Source organism: Oncorhynchus mykiss, chromosome 2 (assembly GCF_013265735.2).
Source record: "Oncorhynchus mykiss isolate Arlee chromosome 2, USDA_OmykA_1.1, whole genome shotgun sequence".
Taxonomy (NCBI): Eukaryota; Metazoa; Chordata; class Actinopteri; order Salmoniformes; family Salmonidae; genus Oncorhynchus; species Oncorhynchus mykiss.
In genome coordinates, this window is record NC_048566.1 from 70,543,556 (window position 1) to 70,561,150 (window position 17,595).

General features: G+C 44.2%; 1 protein-coding gene and 1 pseudogene across 2 annotated transcripts in view; both read right to left on the reverse strand.

Annotated features, from left to right (window-relative positions):
- Positions 1–3,174, reverse strand: part of LOC110495228 (N-terminal EF-hand calcium-binding protein 2) — a 144,092-nt gene extending 140,918 nt beyond the window's left edge. For both annotated transcript variants that reach the window (XM_021570521.2, XM_021570520.2), the window contains exon 1: positions 2,806–3,174. In XM_021570521.2, the coding sequence (XP_021426196.2) occupies positions 2,806–3,123 (318 nt within the window). In that variant the 5' untranslated portion in view covers positions 3,124–3,174. The remainder of the gene's footprint in view (positions 1–2,805) is intronic.
- A 5,533-nt stretch (positions 3,175–8,707) lies between these two features.
- Positions 8,708–17,595, reverse strand: part of LOC110501848 — a 90,325-nt pseudogene continuing 81,437 nt past the window's right edge.

The following is a 17,595-nucleotide window of genomic DNA, read 5'->3' on the forward strand; positions in this document are numbered from 1 at the left end:
TGATTCCATATCTGATATTTAATAGTTTTGATGTCTTCAATGTTATTCTACAATGTTGAAAATAGTAAACAAAAATAAAGAAAATCCTTTGAATAAGTAGGTGTGTCTGGTGGTATGTCTTGTAGAGTATGCATTGGTGTCCGAGCTGTGTGCTAGTAGTTTAAACAGACAGCTCGGTACACACTTCTTACAAAAACAAGTAGTGACGAGTCAATCTCTCTTCCACTTTGAGCCATGAGAGATTGACATGCATGTCATTAATGTTAGCTCCCCATGTACTTTTAAGGGCCGGTCGTGCTGCCCTGTTTTGAGCCAGTTGTAATTTTCATAAGTCCCTCTTTGTGGCACCTGACCACACGAATGAACAGTAGACCAGGTGCGACAAAACTAGGGCCGGACCTGTCTTGTTGATAGTGTTGTTAAGAAGGTAGACCAGCGCTTTAATATGGACACACTTCTCCCCATCTTAGCTACTGTTGTATCAATATATTTTGACCATGACAGTTTACAATCCAGGATTACTCCAAGCAGTTTAGTCATCTCAATTTGCTCAACATCCACATGTTTAGTTGAGGTTTAGGGTTTAGTGAATGATTTGTCACAAATACAATGCTTTAAGTTTTTGAAATATCTATGAAAAACTTATTCTGAAACTAACTGCAGCTCTTTGTTAAGTGTTGCAGTCATTTCAGTTGCTGTGTCATGGGGATGGTGTCATGGGGATGTCATGGTGTCATGGGGATGGATGGCGACTTGAATGGAGACTTGAATAGCATGCAAGGCAGAAGGAAGAATTAAGAAGCAGGTAATAATGAGAGGCTGAGAAACAAGAAGGAAGAAAATGTGTGAGAAAGGGAGAGGCACGGAATGGTGGGAACAGGTAGAGACAGAGAGACAGAGAGACAGAGAGACAGAGAGAGAGAGAGAGAGAGAGAGAGGGAGGAGGCAGGATTCTTCCTGCATCTTTTTGCCTCATTACAAATGGATGGATCTATGCCTCTGCTGTGTGGAGGAGGGGTGTAGAGGAGAGAAGAGAGGAGAAAAACAAGGCTATAAAAATACAGTGCAAAGAACAGCCACTGTGAAGTTTGTCTTCTAATTCTATGGGTTTTCAATACTCACACACCTTTAGACAATGGTCTTGGAATCCTATTTAATGGCAGATATGTAATTGCACACACCAAGCAATAAATAATATAATTGAATACCATATTTCACCCGTAATCTCTCTCTCTCTGCCTCACACACACACACACACACACACACACACACACGTTTTACTATCCTTGTGGGGACCTACAGTTTATTTCCATTCAAAATCCTATTTTTGTTAACCCCTAACCGTAACCCTAAACCTAACCCTTACCCTTACTTTTAATCCTAACCTTTACCCCTAACATTAACCCCTAACTTTAAACCTAACCCTAATTCTAACCCTAACCCTAATTCTAACCCCAACATCTAAACCTAAAATAGTCTGTCTTTGTGGGGACCTGGAAAATGTCCCTACAAGCGAGAATTTTTCTTGTTTTACTATCCCCCCCCCCCCCCCCCCCCCCAACACACACACACACACACACACACACACTAGGATACTTCTACCCCTCTGGTCTTCATTTCAGAATTCTAATGAGTTTCCATGCACCACTTCTTCATCACCTAGCTTATCTGGGTCTGGGTCTAAAAGTGAACTAGTTTCTCTGACTCTCAGATTAGTTTTACCTCTAAATGCAATATGTAGATCCCTAGAAGAAGGAGCATCAGGCACACATAATTATGAAGCAATGATGAATAATCCTATGGCAACACTTTGACCTACTAAATGAATACTGCTGAGACCAGCTTCAGCCACCTACCCCTAGCGTAATTGCTGGATACTATCAGTCATATATTAATCTATTCTATAATCTATAATCTGATTTATTATGACAACATTTAAAGGACTGTACTGTATATGCATGCTGTGGCATCAAAGGACATCAGTAAGACTACCATGTAACAAACTGCACACATCTAGGAGCATTTACACCAATTGATACCCATTTGGAGCATGGAGAATATTATATCTAGGATATATAGCCTATACGCACCATCCAAATCCAATATGGGGTGCACTTAATTACAGGTAGACTAAGCGATATGGGGTACATGCAGAAAGTAAACAGCATAATGGGTCAATTTCCGCAACAACTAAATTCTCCGCTGTTTATGTCCTGAACCCACGCTGTAACAGCATGAAATGAACCCGTGCGCAGATAATGTGTGTCAGAGTCTTGCATTTCACGCATCTCAATGGGCACATTCGACAATGCAGCCGCCTAGGCAAGGCGGACTAATCTACAAATCACATTGCATCATAAATAACAACTCAATATCATTTGTAGATCAGGCAATCGGTCACACATGATACATAACGGTTTTGATGCTCTCGAACACGGCCAATATTTGAGGTGCTGCTCGTGGCAAAGTAGTTTCGCTGAGTCTACCTTTAAGGCCATCTCCATAAAAACTCTGAGTAGCCTATTTGATTTGGTTATGGTGCTTAGAATTCATCCACCGTTTAAGGAAAACACGGATCAAATAGCCTACAGATTACAGAAAAACTTTATTTTCAAGTAATATAAAGGGAATACGTGTATAATCAGAGAGGCTATGTAACGAATTTAGCACAACATTGGGGATGATCTTTACGCGTAATTGTGCACTGAATTAAAATGGGACTTTCTTCCACCTCTGCCACCATACCAATTAATAATTTGCAGGTAACATATCTGATAATCCTACAGGTAAGTAAGCGATACCTACATCCAATATTACAGAGATGCCTTTCCGTGGCTCTGGTGCGAAGAACTGCTCTTGGGCAACCGCTGCCTCCTCCTTCGCGTATTCCCGGGTAGAGATGCTTTTGTTGTCGCTCATCTTGGTGACTATCCAGCGGACGAGCCCGTCAATTCCACCGGGCTGGGCGCCGCTGTTTCCAGACTGTGCAGCCGTCGCTGACTCGCTTTCCTCGGCCACGGGTTTTGGTTGTTCTTTGCTGTCCTGAGCCCGGAGTTTCGGTTGTTCTTTTTGGAGCAGTTTGTGGACACCGTCCCTGCAGTAGCGCGCTGCTTGCTCACACATCCTTTTGCCGCGGAGCGTTCATGTTGAGCGTTATGGGGGCAATCCCTCCCTCTCCTCTTACATCATCATCGACCCTCCGAACGTCCCAGAAAACACACAATATGACTTTCAGAGGGTTACGGATTGTCTATTGGTGCCTTGGCAATTTTCTATCACCTTGTCTGATATACTTCCATAAATATATTATAATGTATTGTATATGTAAAAGTTATTGTAAAGACATTAAAGTAACAAAGTGTTGAGAGACATTGTACAAGGTGGATTTAAGCACCTTGAATTAAATTATGGAGTAGTATCCCACACTGGGCACACTGATTGAATCAATGTTGTTTCCACGTCATTTTAATTAAATTACATTGAATCAACGTGGAATAGATGTTGATTTGATGTCATTTTAACACTCTAACTCTAACATTCTTCAGCATTCCACTTAAATAAAGTAAGAACGCTTTTGCTTTCAGATGAGATGTGGAAAATGTTCACTTTCATTGAAAGATCAAGTCACTAGTACTTTTCCATTAGAATAGAGGGATTGAGTGGCTTGGTTGAATGGGGTGATGTCACCCTGTTCAGCAAGCCATTGACTGTGCCCCCTGTTGCATTCATAATCTCTGCTAGATGAAACACTTCTATGATGATGATCAGAGACGTTGGGCTTTGTCATAGAGCGCAGAACGCCCCACCTACATGTTTCATCTGAGCCTCTCTCAATTTTGAGGAAAGTCCCTCATTACTACTGTGTGATGTGTGCTACTATAAAGGCCCATGCAGGATAACCTTTGTGAATCGAATGGCTCTCTGGTCCTGCCCTTTTCAGCGAGGTGGTTATAGTTTAGATGTCTTTCCCTTATATTAGCCCAACCTACCCAGAGTATTAGCATCATTTGGAGGAATTATCTGCCATTAGAAAGATGAAAATATAATTATTGACATTTTTATCTAGCGAAAAACTCTGCATATGGTAATCGTCCACAGCAGTTATTGAGGAAGAACCCATTCTGAGAGGACATCTTGCCTAGGGGACTAGAAGTGCTTCCATCCACCTCCAGTCTTTGACAAAGGAAGGCCTGAAGCAGAGCACAGCCAGTCAGACCTGGTTGGGTTCAATAGGACTTCGGTTACTTGAGCCTCATCAGTCCCATGCTTCGCCACATGGATCAGGAAAACAAGCCCATTACAGACAGCCCAGCATAGACAGGCTTCTCGTGTGGTAGATCCCAGATGGATGTGATGCCCCTTAGCACAGGGCTATGAGCTTTCCATATAGAGGAGAAATGAGAACTCTTTCACTAGAGAATCTATCTGTCTGCTCTGATTACAGTTCAACTACATCACAACTGCTACTCAGTTTCAAACTGACATTCACAATCACAACACATGCCATTTCTGTCAGAACTGTTCATCCTCTTCTGTTCACTGTCTTCTCTTGAGACCATACCAGATAGGGGTATTAGGAACAATCTGACCATATAACAAGCCCCAGTGTTTCCACTACAGATGTAGGATCTTAATTTGAGCCAGTTTTCTACAGCAGGAAAATAACCCTGCAGCAACAGGAAATGTGAATTATTATGTGGATTATAATTAATGTGGAAATTATAAACATTAGAAGCCTTTTTAAACCTCAAATACACTACTTTTGCATTTTGCAGGAAAACTAACAGCAATAAAAAAGTGATCAAATTAATAACTTCTTAAGGCTAAGGGGCAGTATTTTGATGTATGCCCAAAATAAACTGCCTGTTACTCAGGCCCAGAAATTAGTTAAAACTGTTAAAATAATGTCTGTGAGTATAACAGAACTGATTTGGCAGGCGAAACCCCGAGGACAAATCATCCAAGGAAAAAAATAATTAAGGTCATAGGATTTTTCAATGGGACTGTAAATAGGGAAACCCGTTTTTTTAGGAACCTGCTTGCAGTTCCTATGGCTTCCACTAGATGTCAACTGTCTTTAGAAAATGGTCGATGTTTTTATTTTGAGAAATTAAGAAGTAGTGCTGTTCTTTGTACGTGTCACTCTGAAGGTCCCTAGTCTTTTGTTGCGCGTGAACAGGAGCACGCTCCATGTTATTTTTCTTCGGTATTGGAAACAGATTATCCCGTCTTAAATTTGATTGATTATTTACATTTTTGCGTACCTGAGGTTGGATTAAAATCAAATCAAATCACATTTTATTTGTCACATACACATGATTAGCAGATGTTAATGCGAGTGTAGCGAAATGCTTGTGCTTCTAGTTCCGACAATGCAGTAATAACCAACAAGTAATCTAACTAACAATTCCAAACTACTGCCTTATACACACAAGTGTAGGGGGATAAAGAATATGTACATAAAGATATATGAATGAGTGATGGTACAGAGCGGCATAGGCAAGATACAGTAGATGGTATCGAGTACAGTATATACATATGAGATGAGTATGTAAACAAAGTGGCATAGTTAAAGTGGCTAGTGATACATGTATTACATAAAGATGCAGTAGATAATATAGAGTACAGTATATACGTATACATATGAGATGAATAATGTAGGGTATGTAAACATTATGTTAGGTAGCATTGTTTAAAGTGGCTAGTGATATATTTTACATCATTTCCCATCAATTCCCATTATTAAAGTGGCTGGAGTTGAGTCAGTGTGTTGGCAGCAGTCACTCAATGTTAGTGGTGGCTGTTTAACAGTCTGATGGCCTTGAGATAGAAGCTGTTTTTCAGTCTCTCGGTCCCAGCTTTGATGCACCTGTACTGACCTTGCCTTCTGGATGATAGCGGGGTGAACAGGCAGTGGCTCGGGTGGTTGTTGTCCTTGATGATCTTTATGGCCTTCCTGTAACATCGGGTGGTGTAGGTGTCCTGGAGGGCAGGTAGTTTGCCCCCGGTGATGCGTTGTGCAGACCTCACTACCCTCTGGAGAGCCTTACGGTTGTGGGCGGAGCAGTTGCCGTACCAGGCGGTGATACAGCCCGCCAGGATGCTCTCGATTGTGCATCTGTAGACAAGTCAAATTTCTTCAGCCTCCTGAGGTTGAAGAGGCGCTGCTGAGCCTTCTTCACAATGCTGTCTGTGTGGGTGGACCAAATCAGTTTGTCTGTGATGTGTATGCCGAGGAACTTAAAACTTTCTACCCTCTCCACTACTGTTCCATCGATGTGGATAGGGGGGTGTTCCCTCTGCTCTTTCCTGAAGTCCACAATCATTTCCTTAGTTTTGTTGACGTTGAGTGTGAGGTTATTTTCCTGACACCACACTCCGAGGGCCCTCACCTCCTCCCTGTAGGCCGTCTCGTCGTTGTTGGTAATCAAGCCTACCACTGTTGTGTCGTTCGCAAACTTGATGATTAAGTTGGAGGCGTGCGTGGCCACGCAGTCGTGGGTGAACAGGGAGTACAGGAGAGGGCTCAGAACGCACCCTTGTGGGGCCCCAGTGTTGAGGATCAGCGGGGTGGAGATGTGGTTGCCTACCCTCACCACCTGGGGGCGGCCCGTCAGGAAGTCCAGTACCCAGTCGCACAGGGCGGGGTCGAGACCCAGGGTCTCGAGCTTGATGACGAGCTTGGAGGGTACTATGGTGTTAAATGCCGAGCTGTAGTCGATAAACAGCATTCTCACATAGGTATTCCTCTTGTCCAGATGGGTTAGGGCAGTGTGCAGTGTGGTTGAGATTGCATCGTCTGTGGACCTATTTGGGCGGTAAGCAAATTGGAGTGGGTCTAGGGTGTCAGGTAGGGTGGAGGTGATATGGTCCTTGACTAGTCTCTCAAAGCACTTCATGATGACGGAAGTGAGTGCTACGGGGCGGTAGTCGTTTAGCTCAGTTACCTTAGCTTTCTTGGGAACAGGAACAATGGTGGCCCTCTTGAAGCATGTGGGAACAGCATACTGGGATAGGGATTGATTGAAAATGTCCGTAAACACACCAGCCAGCTGGTCTGCGCATGCTCTGAGGGCGCGGCTGGGGATGCCGTCTGGGCCTGCAACCTTGCGAGGGTTAACACGTTTAAATGTTTTACTCACCTCGGCTGCAGTGAAGGAGAGGCCACATGTTTTGGTTGCAGGCCTTGTCAGTGGCACTGTATTGTCCTCAAAGCAGGCAAAAAAGTTATTTAGTCTGCCTGGGAGCAAGGGCGGGTCAGGGCCTTATATCCGTCGCTGAAGTTAGAATAGCAGTGATCCAAGGTTTTGCCAGCCCTGGTTGCGCAATCGATATGCTGATACAATATAGGGAGTCTTGTTTTCAGATTAGCCTTGTTAAAATCCCCAGCTACAATGAATGCAGCCTCAGGATGTATGGATTCCAGTTTGCAAAGAGTTAAATAAAGTTCGTTCAGAGCCATCGATGTGTCTGCTTGGGGGGGAATATATACGGCTGTGATTATAATCGAAGAGAATTCCCTTGGTAGATAATGCGGTCGACATTTGATTGTGAGGAATTCTAAATCAGGTGAACAGAAGGACTTGAGTTCCTGTATGTTTTTGTGACTACACCACGTCTCGTTAGCCATAAGGCATACGCCCCCGCCCCTCTTCTTACCAGAAAGATGTTTGTTTCTGTTGGCGCGATGCGTGGAGAAACCAGCTGGCTGCACCGACTCCGATAGCATCTCTCCAGTGAGCCATGTTTCCGTGAAGCAAAGAACGTTACAGTCTCTGATGTCCCTCTGGAATGCTACCCTTGCTCGGATTTCATCAACCTTGTTGTCAAGAGACTGGACATTGGCGAGAAGTATACTGGGGAGTGGTGCACGATGTGGTGAGTAGTTGACTCAAAGAGAGATAAATACAATAGTTGAACAGTTCTGAACAAATTAATTTCTTCCAACATGAAGGAGAAGCAAGAGAGAGATAGCAAATGCAGCTAGCTAGTTTAGCCTACTCAAATACACTGCTTAAGGAGAGGGATGCTATGCTAGCTAGCTGGCTATGACTATCCAACACAACACTAACTCTTCCATGTCAAGGTAAGCTTTTGGTTTTGCTAAGTGGTTTTGGTTTTTGAAAGTTCTAAACTGCTTACTGACTGTGCACTGTAACTTTACTGCATGACTGTAGCGGTTTTCTTAAACAGAAGCAAATGGAACAAAACTAGGATACATATACCTAAATTTGCCCAATAGAACCTACTCATTTACAGCTGTTGGACTAATGATTACACCCTAGATCAGCTTGATGCAGGCAAGAGTGTGCAAGGCGGTATTGAATATGTCACTGTTTTTCCTCATAGAACATTATGTCATGTTGGCTCATTGGCTGACCTGGCCAATCAGTGTTCTACTTGAGTGAATATTTTTAATGACCGGTATACGCCCACACCATTCTGTTGTTGGGTTATGCCCACACCTTTAAAAAAAACTTGCTTTAAACATACTTAATTCAAAAACTTTGGTAGGAAAACTATTTCACTTACACTATATTGTAATTAAATTTGAATCATACTTCATAGAAATCAGGAAATACTGGACAGGTTATTTAAAGCTTTCCTACTCACCAAATTAAAAGCTCTGTCAGGAGACTTCAAACCCCTGCACAATATTTAAATATGAAAGAATTTAACAACTCATTGACTTGTGAGAGAATGACGGAACATTTTAATAGTTACCTTTCCCAAAACACAGGCCCTCATCCTGCTCACTCACTGCTTGCACCCTGTCTCTCACACACACTTCCAACTATTCACCAAACACACTATTGAACTGCTGTTTATGCTAATTGGAAACATATATTTCATGCATTCTGAACACCCATCCTGTTCCCACAAATGAACCCAGGAGGTACAGTATCTGGTGCTGATGCCAAATGAGTGCTATTTGGAGAGGAGCAAGTGCTCTCCCTAGTGGCTCTGAGAAGAACACATGGATCTAGACTAGAGAAACGAGAAGAGATAACACCCAACATCAGAGCTGATAAGATAGACCATGTCCGCTATAAATATATTTATTCTTTAATCTCAAAATGGATAAATAACCTAAGGCTTTATAAATAGGACAAAGACAAATAAATTCATATTTGTAAAATAAATACAGTAAACAAATGTAATTACTGGAGCCTGCTGTATATAGTCTAAATATGCAAATATTAAACATATTACAATTTTTCAAGTTATTTCAGTGCTAAAATTATTAGCTTGACATTTGTTTAAAACTATATAATTGAGGAGTAAACATAGTATCAACCACAATGTGCATTTGAATGATACACAGTGTATGCCAAGAAAAATAACAATCTTGTCATTACGTTAGATGCATGCAGACCCACCTTGGAGAATGCAGGCACAATACTTGTGGAGACACTGACATCTGGACTGCGGCACTCAGCACTGAAGTACAGGCTAATGAGGTTCTCCATTCTCACAGAGGCAGAGGCTGTCTGGCGCACCGGAGTCACCATATCTATTGTGCTGATGATACCCGTCTCTGTGGCCTTGTAGTTTAGGTAGGAGAACAGGTACTCTGTAGACTCATTAGAGGAGGACAGGACACATATGACTGAATACAAATCAACTTGGAAAACAGCTGCATTTACAGCCTTCAACTATCGGTAGGTAGCAAGTGATGATCTGGGTTTTGGAATCTATAAGTACCTGAAGATGGTCAGTATGCATTTATATTGTACATCTACATGAGCAGATTCTCTCCACTGACGTTTGCATTGCATTGGCCCTCCTTGTAGGCGAAGAAGAAGACCATGTAGTCCCTCTTGGCCAGAGCTGGTACATCCAGATAGTCCAGGCCCTTCAGGGACACAGTGCTTGATGATCTCCACCACAGCAAGGAACCAGCACACAGAACATTTTAGTACTGGCAGCTGACAAAGTTGTGGTGATGTAGTGTAGTGTGACAGAGGTAGAAGCAGTGGCACTACAAGGTGTTAAACAGCTGATAGACATCCTGCTAAAGTAGTAGTGTGGTACTGCTGAGGGTTGGAGTGCCAGTTGTGGACAGGCCCTGTCTCAGTGTACGACCACAGCTTTGAGGGCCTCAGAAGTGCCATGCAGAGTGTAGAGTATGCCTGTCACATCTGGGAAGAAGAACACAGAGTCCTGGAAGAGGGAGAGGAGAGTAAGACAGTGTGGTCAAGCAACTGAGATGAATAACAGGATGCATCTACAGTGCGTAATGGTATAATATACTGTGTCATATAAACATATTATTTGACAAAACCAACATAAGTCATCTAAAAGGGCTTTGACGTTCATTGTCAGCAACAATAAGAATGTGTCCTCATAACCAAGGCTCTTCACACTACAGACACACTCAGTCTGTTCTAGAGCTAAGACAGTAATCCCTCTAGACATCCGCGTTGCCTCCCACAAGTTTTAATTTCCCGGCTTGCCTAGGGTCTGGTTTTTTGAGACTACTAAGACAGCACTCCAGTAAAAGTGTCTCTCACCAGGTGCTTCTTGCCATCTGGGGTCAAGACCATGGGTTTGTATGTGATCTCATAAGCCTTGTGCTGCTGGTAGGGATCAATGATGAAGGAGGAGGGCCACTCCAGTGTTCCCCCTCGATCACAGGCTTCAGAGTCCAGCGCTGATTTGTGAAGTAGGACAAGGTCAATGATGGGGGGCATGATTCAGGAGCCTGCCAGGGTGAATTTGATGGCTCTCTCTACGGTGTAGGGCAGGTCATCATATCTCAGGTCCTGACTCAGCTCCACAGGGGCAAAGGCCACCTCAAAGGGAACCTCCATCCCAGGGCATATGTAGCCCTCTGCAGGGGTGAAGTCTCTGCCAAACCTCTTCATATCCCACTGGAACTAGCAAAACATCAAAATGTATCATGAGCACCAGTATGTGTGTCAGAGTACCTACCTGGCTCCAATTTCTCCAGTGTTCCGCATGATGCGTTTTATGGCCTTGCAGCGCTGAGCAACAGCTCCAAAGGGCAGGTAGTCCTGGTCCAGCTTGACCTCCATGCCATGACAGCAGCCATTCAGCACCAGCAGGGGGCGTACCGTGCCCAGATACTCAAGTTGCAGCTCTGAGGTGAAGGGAGCCATGTGCTACCTGGGAGAGAATAGCACCTCCACCAGACAGAGGCCCCCAAAAGGCTTCAGGGTCACCTCACCTGGCGGGTTCACTGACAGCACCGACGGTACAGGAGAGAAATACACGTCTCATCACACTCACTCACACAGGTAGAACTAAACTAGTATGACAACTCTCAACTGTGTTCTCTTTATAGCTACATTCTGAGCAAAACATCCATTAATGTAGCTACTGTACTACTTGCCAGGTCGAGGTAGCCATATGGCTTGCCTTTCAGAGAGAGGACACAGTGACAGTGATGTTGAGGTGGTTCTGAGAGGCGTACAGTACCCTGGAGTCAAGCAGAGTGTGTACAGTGGAGCTGAGCAGAAGGGAGAGGTCAGAGAGGAGTGGCTGTTGTTCACCAGGGGAATCACCTTCCTGATCTTCTGACCAATCTGCAGAGCCCCCAGATTCACCACCTTGTGTCTGGGGTCCTCAAAGTCAACCTGGGAGGAAGAAGTGCACAGGAAACGTATGCATAAAGACGCACAAGCACACACACGTATGCACACATACACACACACAGGCATCTCCTCACCTTCATCTCAATTCATTGACCTAGGGTCTCGACCACCTGCTCGACACTGTCATTGATCTCAAAGACCACTCGCTCATGGTATTGCACTGCCTCCTATGGGTAGAAGGTGATGGGCACCGCCATGAACCCTCCAGGGGGCAGCACTTCCGTCTGGAACCCCGCCTCCAAAAACGGGGTGTTAGAGAACTGACAATCTACACCAGGGTTCCCCAACAACAAAAAATAAAAAATCTGTTCCCAAGTATTCCCACGCATAATAGAGAGGCACGACGTGATCGCATACTAAGCAAGGTTTGAAATTATGTTTTAGTCAAATATTATATCTGTTTGGGCTTCTTGCTGTCAATTTGCAGTCTACTACTAATTAGTAATTATGTTCCGGCCACCCGAACATCCACTCAGGAAAAAAACGGCCTGCAGCTGAATCTAGTTGATGATCCCTGATCTGGACTGAAGAGGAGAATAACACGCTATGGCAGCTCCTTCATTGAGAGTCACTAATATATATTACCTCTGCTTTTCCCTGCCAGTGCAGTGAGGCCCTCTATCCTATTCATTACATTTCATTTGGAAGTATAAGCGAGAGGAAATGAAAAGGGCCAACAGCGAGCCTGTCAATGGATGTAGGCTGTTTTTTTTTTCGGTTTTAAAGTTGTCGCTCAAACAAAGGCAGAGGGAGAGACAACTTGTCAGCAGTTACCTGATGCCCCTCTCTCCGTTGTTGCTTATGATCAGTGTCTGTGTAGCTGGCACCATCCCTGCATCCCAGATGAAGCCAATTACAAAGGTGTCTTTGAGGAAGGAGAAATCCAGGCCAGCTGAGTCCAGGATGGAACAACTGAACGCCCATTCTTAATCTGAGAGAGAGAGAGAGAGAGAGAGAGACAGAGAGACAGAAAGAGAGAGAAAATCGCGAATCAGAACAAATGGTAGACAGAGGGAGAAAGAGGGAGATTCATTTCTGCTAAGATTCTGCTCAGAGATACCTTGATGTTGAGGCCCATGTCTTTGAGCACACACTTCTGCAGGGGGAAGGAATGTCATTATAAAACTTCAGACAAAGCAAAGGAGTGAAAAGGTAGCTGTGAATTTGCATTATGAGGAATTAAGTGTATAATTAGCCTTTCTGTCTGAGTCTTAAGCTTTGAAGCCCACATTTCTCCCCCGTTTGAAGTCCACCTGATGAGGAGAGTTGCCTGGGGACAGCTCAGCGACGCCTCCCTCGGTGCTCTCACACTGCATACAGGCAGGCGTTCATGCTATCGCCCTTTGTCTTGACATTCATAGTGAGGGGCTGGACCTTCACCTGAACTAGCAGGTTAAAGATCACCACTCCATCTTGTGTTGGGGTGAAGGACACTACCACAGGAAACCTGCAGGGCACCAAGAGAGACAGGATGCTTTTGTGTCACAGACAATGCATTAACTGTAACAACAGATGGACTGCTACACCATCCAGTTACATTACATTTAGATGATTTGTTGATGTACCACTGATAAGCTGAGAGTTGAGTCACACACCTGTCTTCAGGTGGCACTACCCCTTCCATAGGCTCCAGCTGCAGGCTGTCCAGAAAGGCTTCTGAGTGGCAAGACAATTCTTCAATGATAAACTGGAAGGGCTGATTCTCCCTATTCACCAGATACACTGTTTGGTGAGCCTGGTCTGATAGAGCAGTGTGTCCTTTGAAGTGGATGGTCTCTCCTCTTCAAGGAGAACTTGGCATAATCACACACAGCACTGATGCATAGTTCCATAACTCTGAATGAGTTCTCTACCATAGCTCTGTGTCTGTCTCAATCCGATGGGGACACACTCAATTTACTTCACTAGTTGCTGTAATTAAAATACAATGGCCTCTCATCCCTTGCCTGACGACTCAAAAGGAATTCTTCCGCCGCTGTCTGTTCGCAACATATTTCATTCTGAGACAGCCACACCCTTGAAGTCATTTGTGGTAACGTCAAAATAACGGGTGTTGTAGAAAACAGTCATCAGCAATTGGATCATCTCTAACCAATCAGAGTATTAAAGCTACTGACACATTTTCAAAACGCTGCTTTACCCTGGCTCTGACCCAACCCATGGGTTTCTGGGACCAATCAGAACAGATAGAATGTGCTTACATTCCAGAAATCATTGGGGAGGTACTCAGATCCAGACTGATTGTGGAGAAACTGACGTCCGTGGGCGTGGTGTAGCATTTGACCAGAGTAGTCAGCAAATATCCTCCCTGCATGGGTCAAGATGATAAACAATAAATACAGTCACAAAAAGGTAGCCTTTTTAGTAAGCCTGTGTGACTGTATCTTCTTCTTTGCAGACTGTTGACTACCCGCCTGTTTCCCAGACTCAACCCACATGATGGTCCTGAGGCGGTCGTCCCAGTCTGGCACCTGGTCCACCACCTGCTGGAACACCACCCTGCACAGCTTACACTTGATAGGCTGGGCAGTCAGTACTACGGGCGGCTCTGAGCAGAAGGCCACGGTCACCTCCTTGGCACAGTCTACATAGAGGTGGACCACCTGTGGAGAGAAGCAGACCTGGGGGCTGTCTATTCCTCACATCAGGCACATAACACACACGGCAACAGACAGAAAGTCACACAACAACAATATGAGGTAAACAGGAATAATGCAACAGTCGATACCAAACATCAAATCAATCATCATCCAGTAATGTGCCTCGAGGCATATGGCTCTCTTTAGGTTGATGGGCCATTGTCTCATGTCAGATGGCGTCACTCTTACGCAACGCTCGTTCCTCAACTGATCAGTGCAGACGGCAATCGCGCAATCTGGCTCAATCTGGCTTGAGACAACCCCTTTGAAGTTGAAATTTAAAATGGTTAAGGTAAGAATTAAGGTTAGGGTTAGGTTAGGGTTATGGTTAAGGTTATGGTTTGAATAAGGGTAGGGGTTAAGTTTAGGGTTAGGGGTTTGGGGAGGGACACCCCAAGGATCCCTAAGTATGATGCCCTGGTCCTGGGACACACTGAACTCACCCCCCAGCACCTCTAGCCTCCAGGCTGCAGCCCCCAGGCTGTGTGTTGTTACGCAGACTCCTTGTGTTCTTCCTTAGGTTCACAACCAGCACAGGGAGAATGTAGTAGAGTGGCAAAAGGAAAATCAACAGAAAACTACCATGACAAAAACAAATCTCCTACTTTGTTACTGAAGCATGTTAAAAACGATACAGCAGTTCTGGGTAATGTTAATTACAGCATTAATTAATTTCAGACCTGTGCAGCAGATTCTTTTCAAAATGCAGCTGCTTGCGTTCGAGCTCGGGATGGACCCCGCGACAGAAATGCTGGCTCTGGGTTCTCTTTGATACACCTCACTGTCTTCTATCTGCCAGGGCACAACCATGGATCATTGGAACACATCATTGGAGTTTCAAAACGAGAACAAAAGTAAATGGGCGTGAGAATGTTCACTGATAATATCAGTGAACAGTCATAACTTCTAGGTAAGTTTGTGTCACACAGTCAGGGTTCTGACTAATCCGACATCTCAGACTACATTCTATGATGTCATGAGTAGTTCTGATTGGCTTCTTGTCTCTCGTTGGGATGTTGGGAGGGTCCAGTTGGTAGGTGGCAGCCTTGGTGTCATGCTGGAAGAAGAAATGAATCTCAGCATCCAGTGGGGTGTTGTTGTGTATCACCAGCCTTTCCATGTTCTCTGGATACTTCCTCTCTTTATACCTATGGCGCAGACAGGTAACACACAGGCATACATCACACATGTTGTCCTCTATGGAGTTACAGTGAATAAACTCACAGAGTAGGTAGTGGAAGTTAATCCCCTTACCTATCTGTGGTCTTGCAACAGAGCAGTGGGCCAAACTCATAGAGGCCAGAGCGGATGATGTAGCTCTTCTGCAACGCTTCAGCAAAGGACTCTCTTCCTGTGGGCAAATACCATCCTGGGATAGACCAAACGACACACACTCAACACATCATTTACAGCGATAATAAAACATTTCAACCTATAAAAAAATATGAGATCAGGCCTCCCCGGGTGGCGCAGTGGACAAGGGTGCTGTACTGCAGCGCCAGCTCTGCCACCAGAGACCCTGGGTTCGCGCCCAGGTTCTGTCGTAACCAAACGGGAGGTCCATGGGGCGATGCAATTGGTCTAATGTGGTTAGGGAGGGCTTGGCCAGTAGGGAGATCCTTGTCTCATTGCACACCAGTGGTGCATTGTGTGCTAACCAAGGTTGCCAGGTGCACAATGTTTCCTAGTAGCTACTAAAAACAATTGGATACTGTGAAAAAGGGGTAAATTATTATTTATTTTTTTAAATTATGAGATCTGACAAAACTCAGCTATTTACTAAAAACAATTGGATACTGTGAAAAAGGGGTACATTATTATTTATTTTTTTAAATTATGAGATCTGACAAAACTCAGCTATTTATAACATAACACATAACACACATAACACAACATTATTCAGAAGGAATAAAAAAAACACAAATGTCTTTTAGAAACAATACTCACTTTGTGTTTCTGCTGATGGATAGATATGTACAGATTCCCCCACAGTACATTTTGAAACATATCTTGGTACCCAACAACTCAAAGTTCAGTGTTTTGTCAAACTTGACAGGGACTTGGGAGTGGAACCAGATCTTCAGGATCGCCTCTCCATAGGGCGGGACATTCCAGTGGAATGTGGTGAGCCTATAGAAAACAACACAAACCTTTAAGTCACATTCATGCACATCAGTGTTTATTCTTGTGTGTTCTTATGTAGTTTGCACTCCTGTTGGGACTCCTGTTGGCACTGCTCAGTGTCAAATAAGCGAGTCACAGCCTTTAGAGGAGGGGAGCGGGAGTCAATGGTCCTGGACCCCTTTTTGGCTAGGGTGCGTCTCTTGTCTTTCTGACTCTCTCTGCCCGTGTCTGCCTTCTTCCCCCGTCCTTCAGTAGAGGTCAACACCTCTTCCTGTAAGACCCATTCAGTTAGACCTGGCTATAATTAATAGCTTCATTAATTCATTTATCATCCAATTTAAATGGACAAACGTAAAGGGCATTCAGAAACAGTTGTTAACGAGGTTAACAAGTGTTCCAGGGAATGAGCATAAGTCTAGACATAATGTTAATACAGTATCATCAATCGTGTTTTTCAGAGTAAGCAGGAAGTTCAAAATAAACAAGTGGATATGGTGGCAATAGTGGATTGATGTGTGAAGTTATGCTATTTTTCATGGAGGACCTTTATACCTTGACCGAGCCTTAAGCTTCCTTTGGGGATGAGGGCACCATAAAGGGGAAGCAACTAGTGATCTGCTGTGCACTGGGCACAGGCCTGTTCTTAGTGTAGAGTATGACAGAGGAAATAGTGGAGGAGGGGATAGGAGGGCTTTTGAGTCCAAGCCCTAAACCGTCAAACACATGGGGAACAGAGAAGAGAGGGGACATCAATTAAAGATCATCATTATTATTATCATATATTCATGGGCAAAAATACATTGAAAGGTCAATACGTATTTACCTCTTCAAGAGACTTCAAGAGACTCTTCAAGTATGTTGCTTTTCAGGGTCTCTGTTCCACTAGGATAGTCCCTCCCAATAACAGAGAGGTTTATATGGGGTGCAGTCTCCTTTGGACTAGTTTGTCCTCACCCTCTGCCTCTCTCTGTGCCATCTCCTTGGCTTTGAAGACGTAGTAGTTGATTGAGAGGTTGACCATGTAGATGAAGCCTTGGTGATCTATAGGGTGCTGCTGGGGGAGCGGCAGTACAGCGTCTCCATCCCGTCCATCACAACACCCCGGTGACAGTCACTCAGCTGCCAGGGGACAACACATACATCACATGCATCATTTACACGCTCTTCGAATCACATGGGGGATTTATTCAGGGTCCATGGACTATAAATTATTG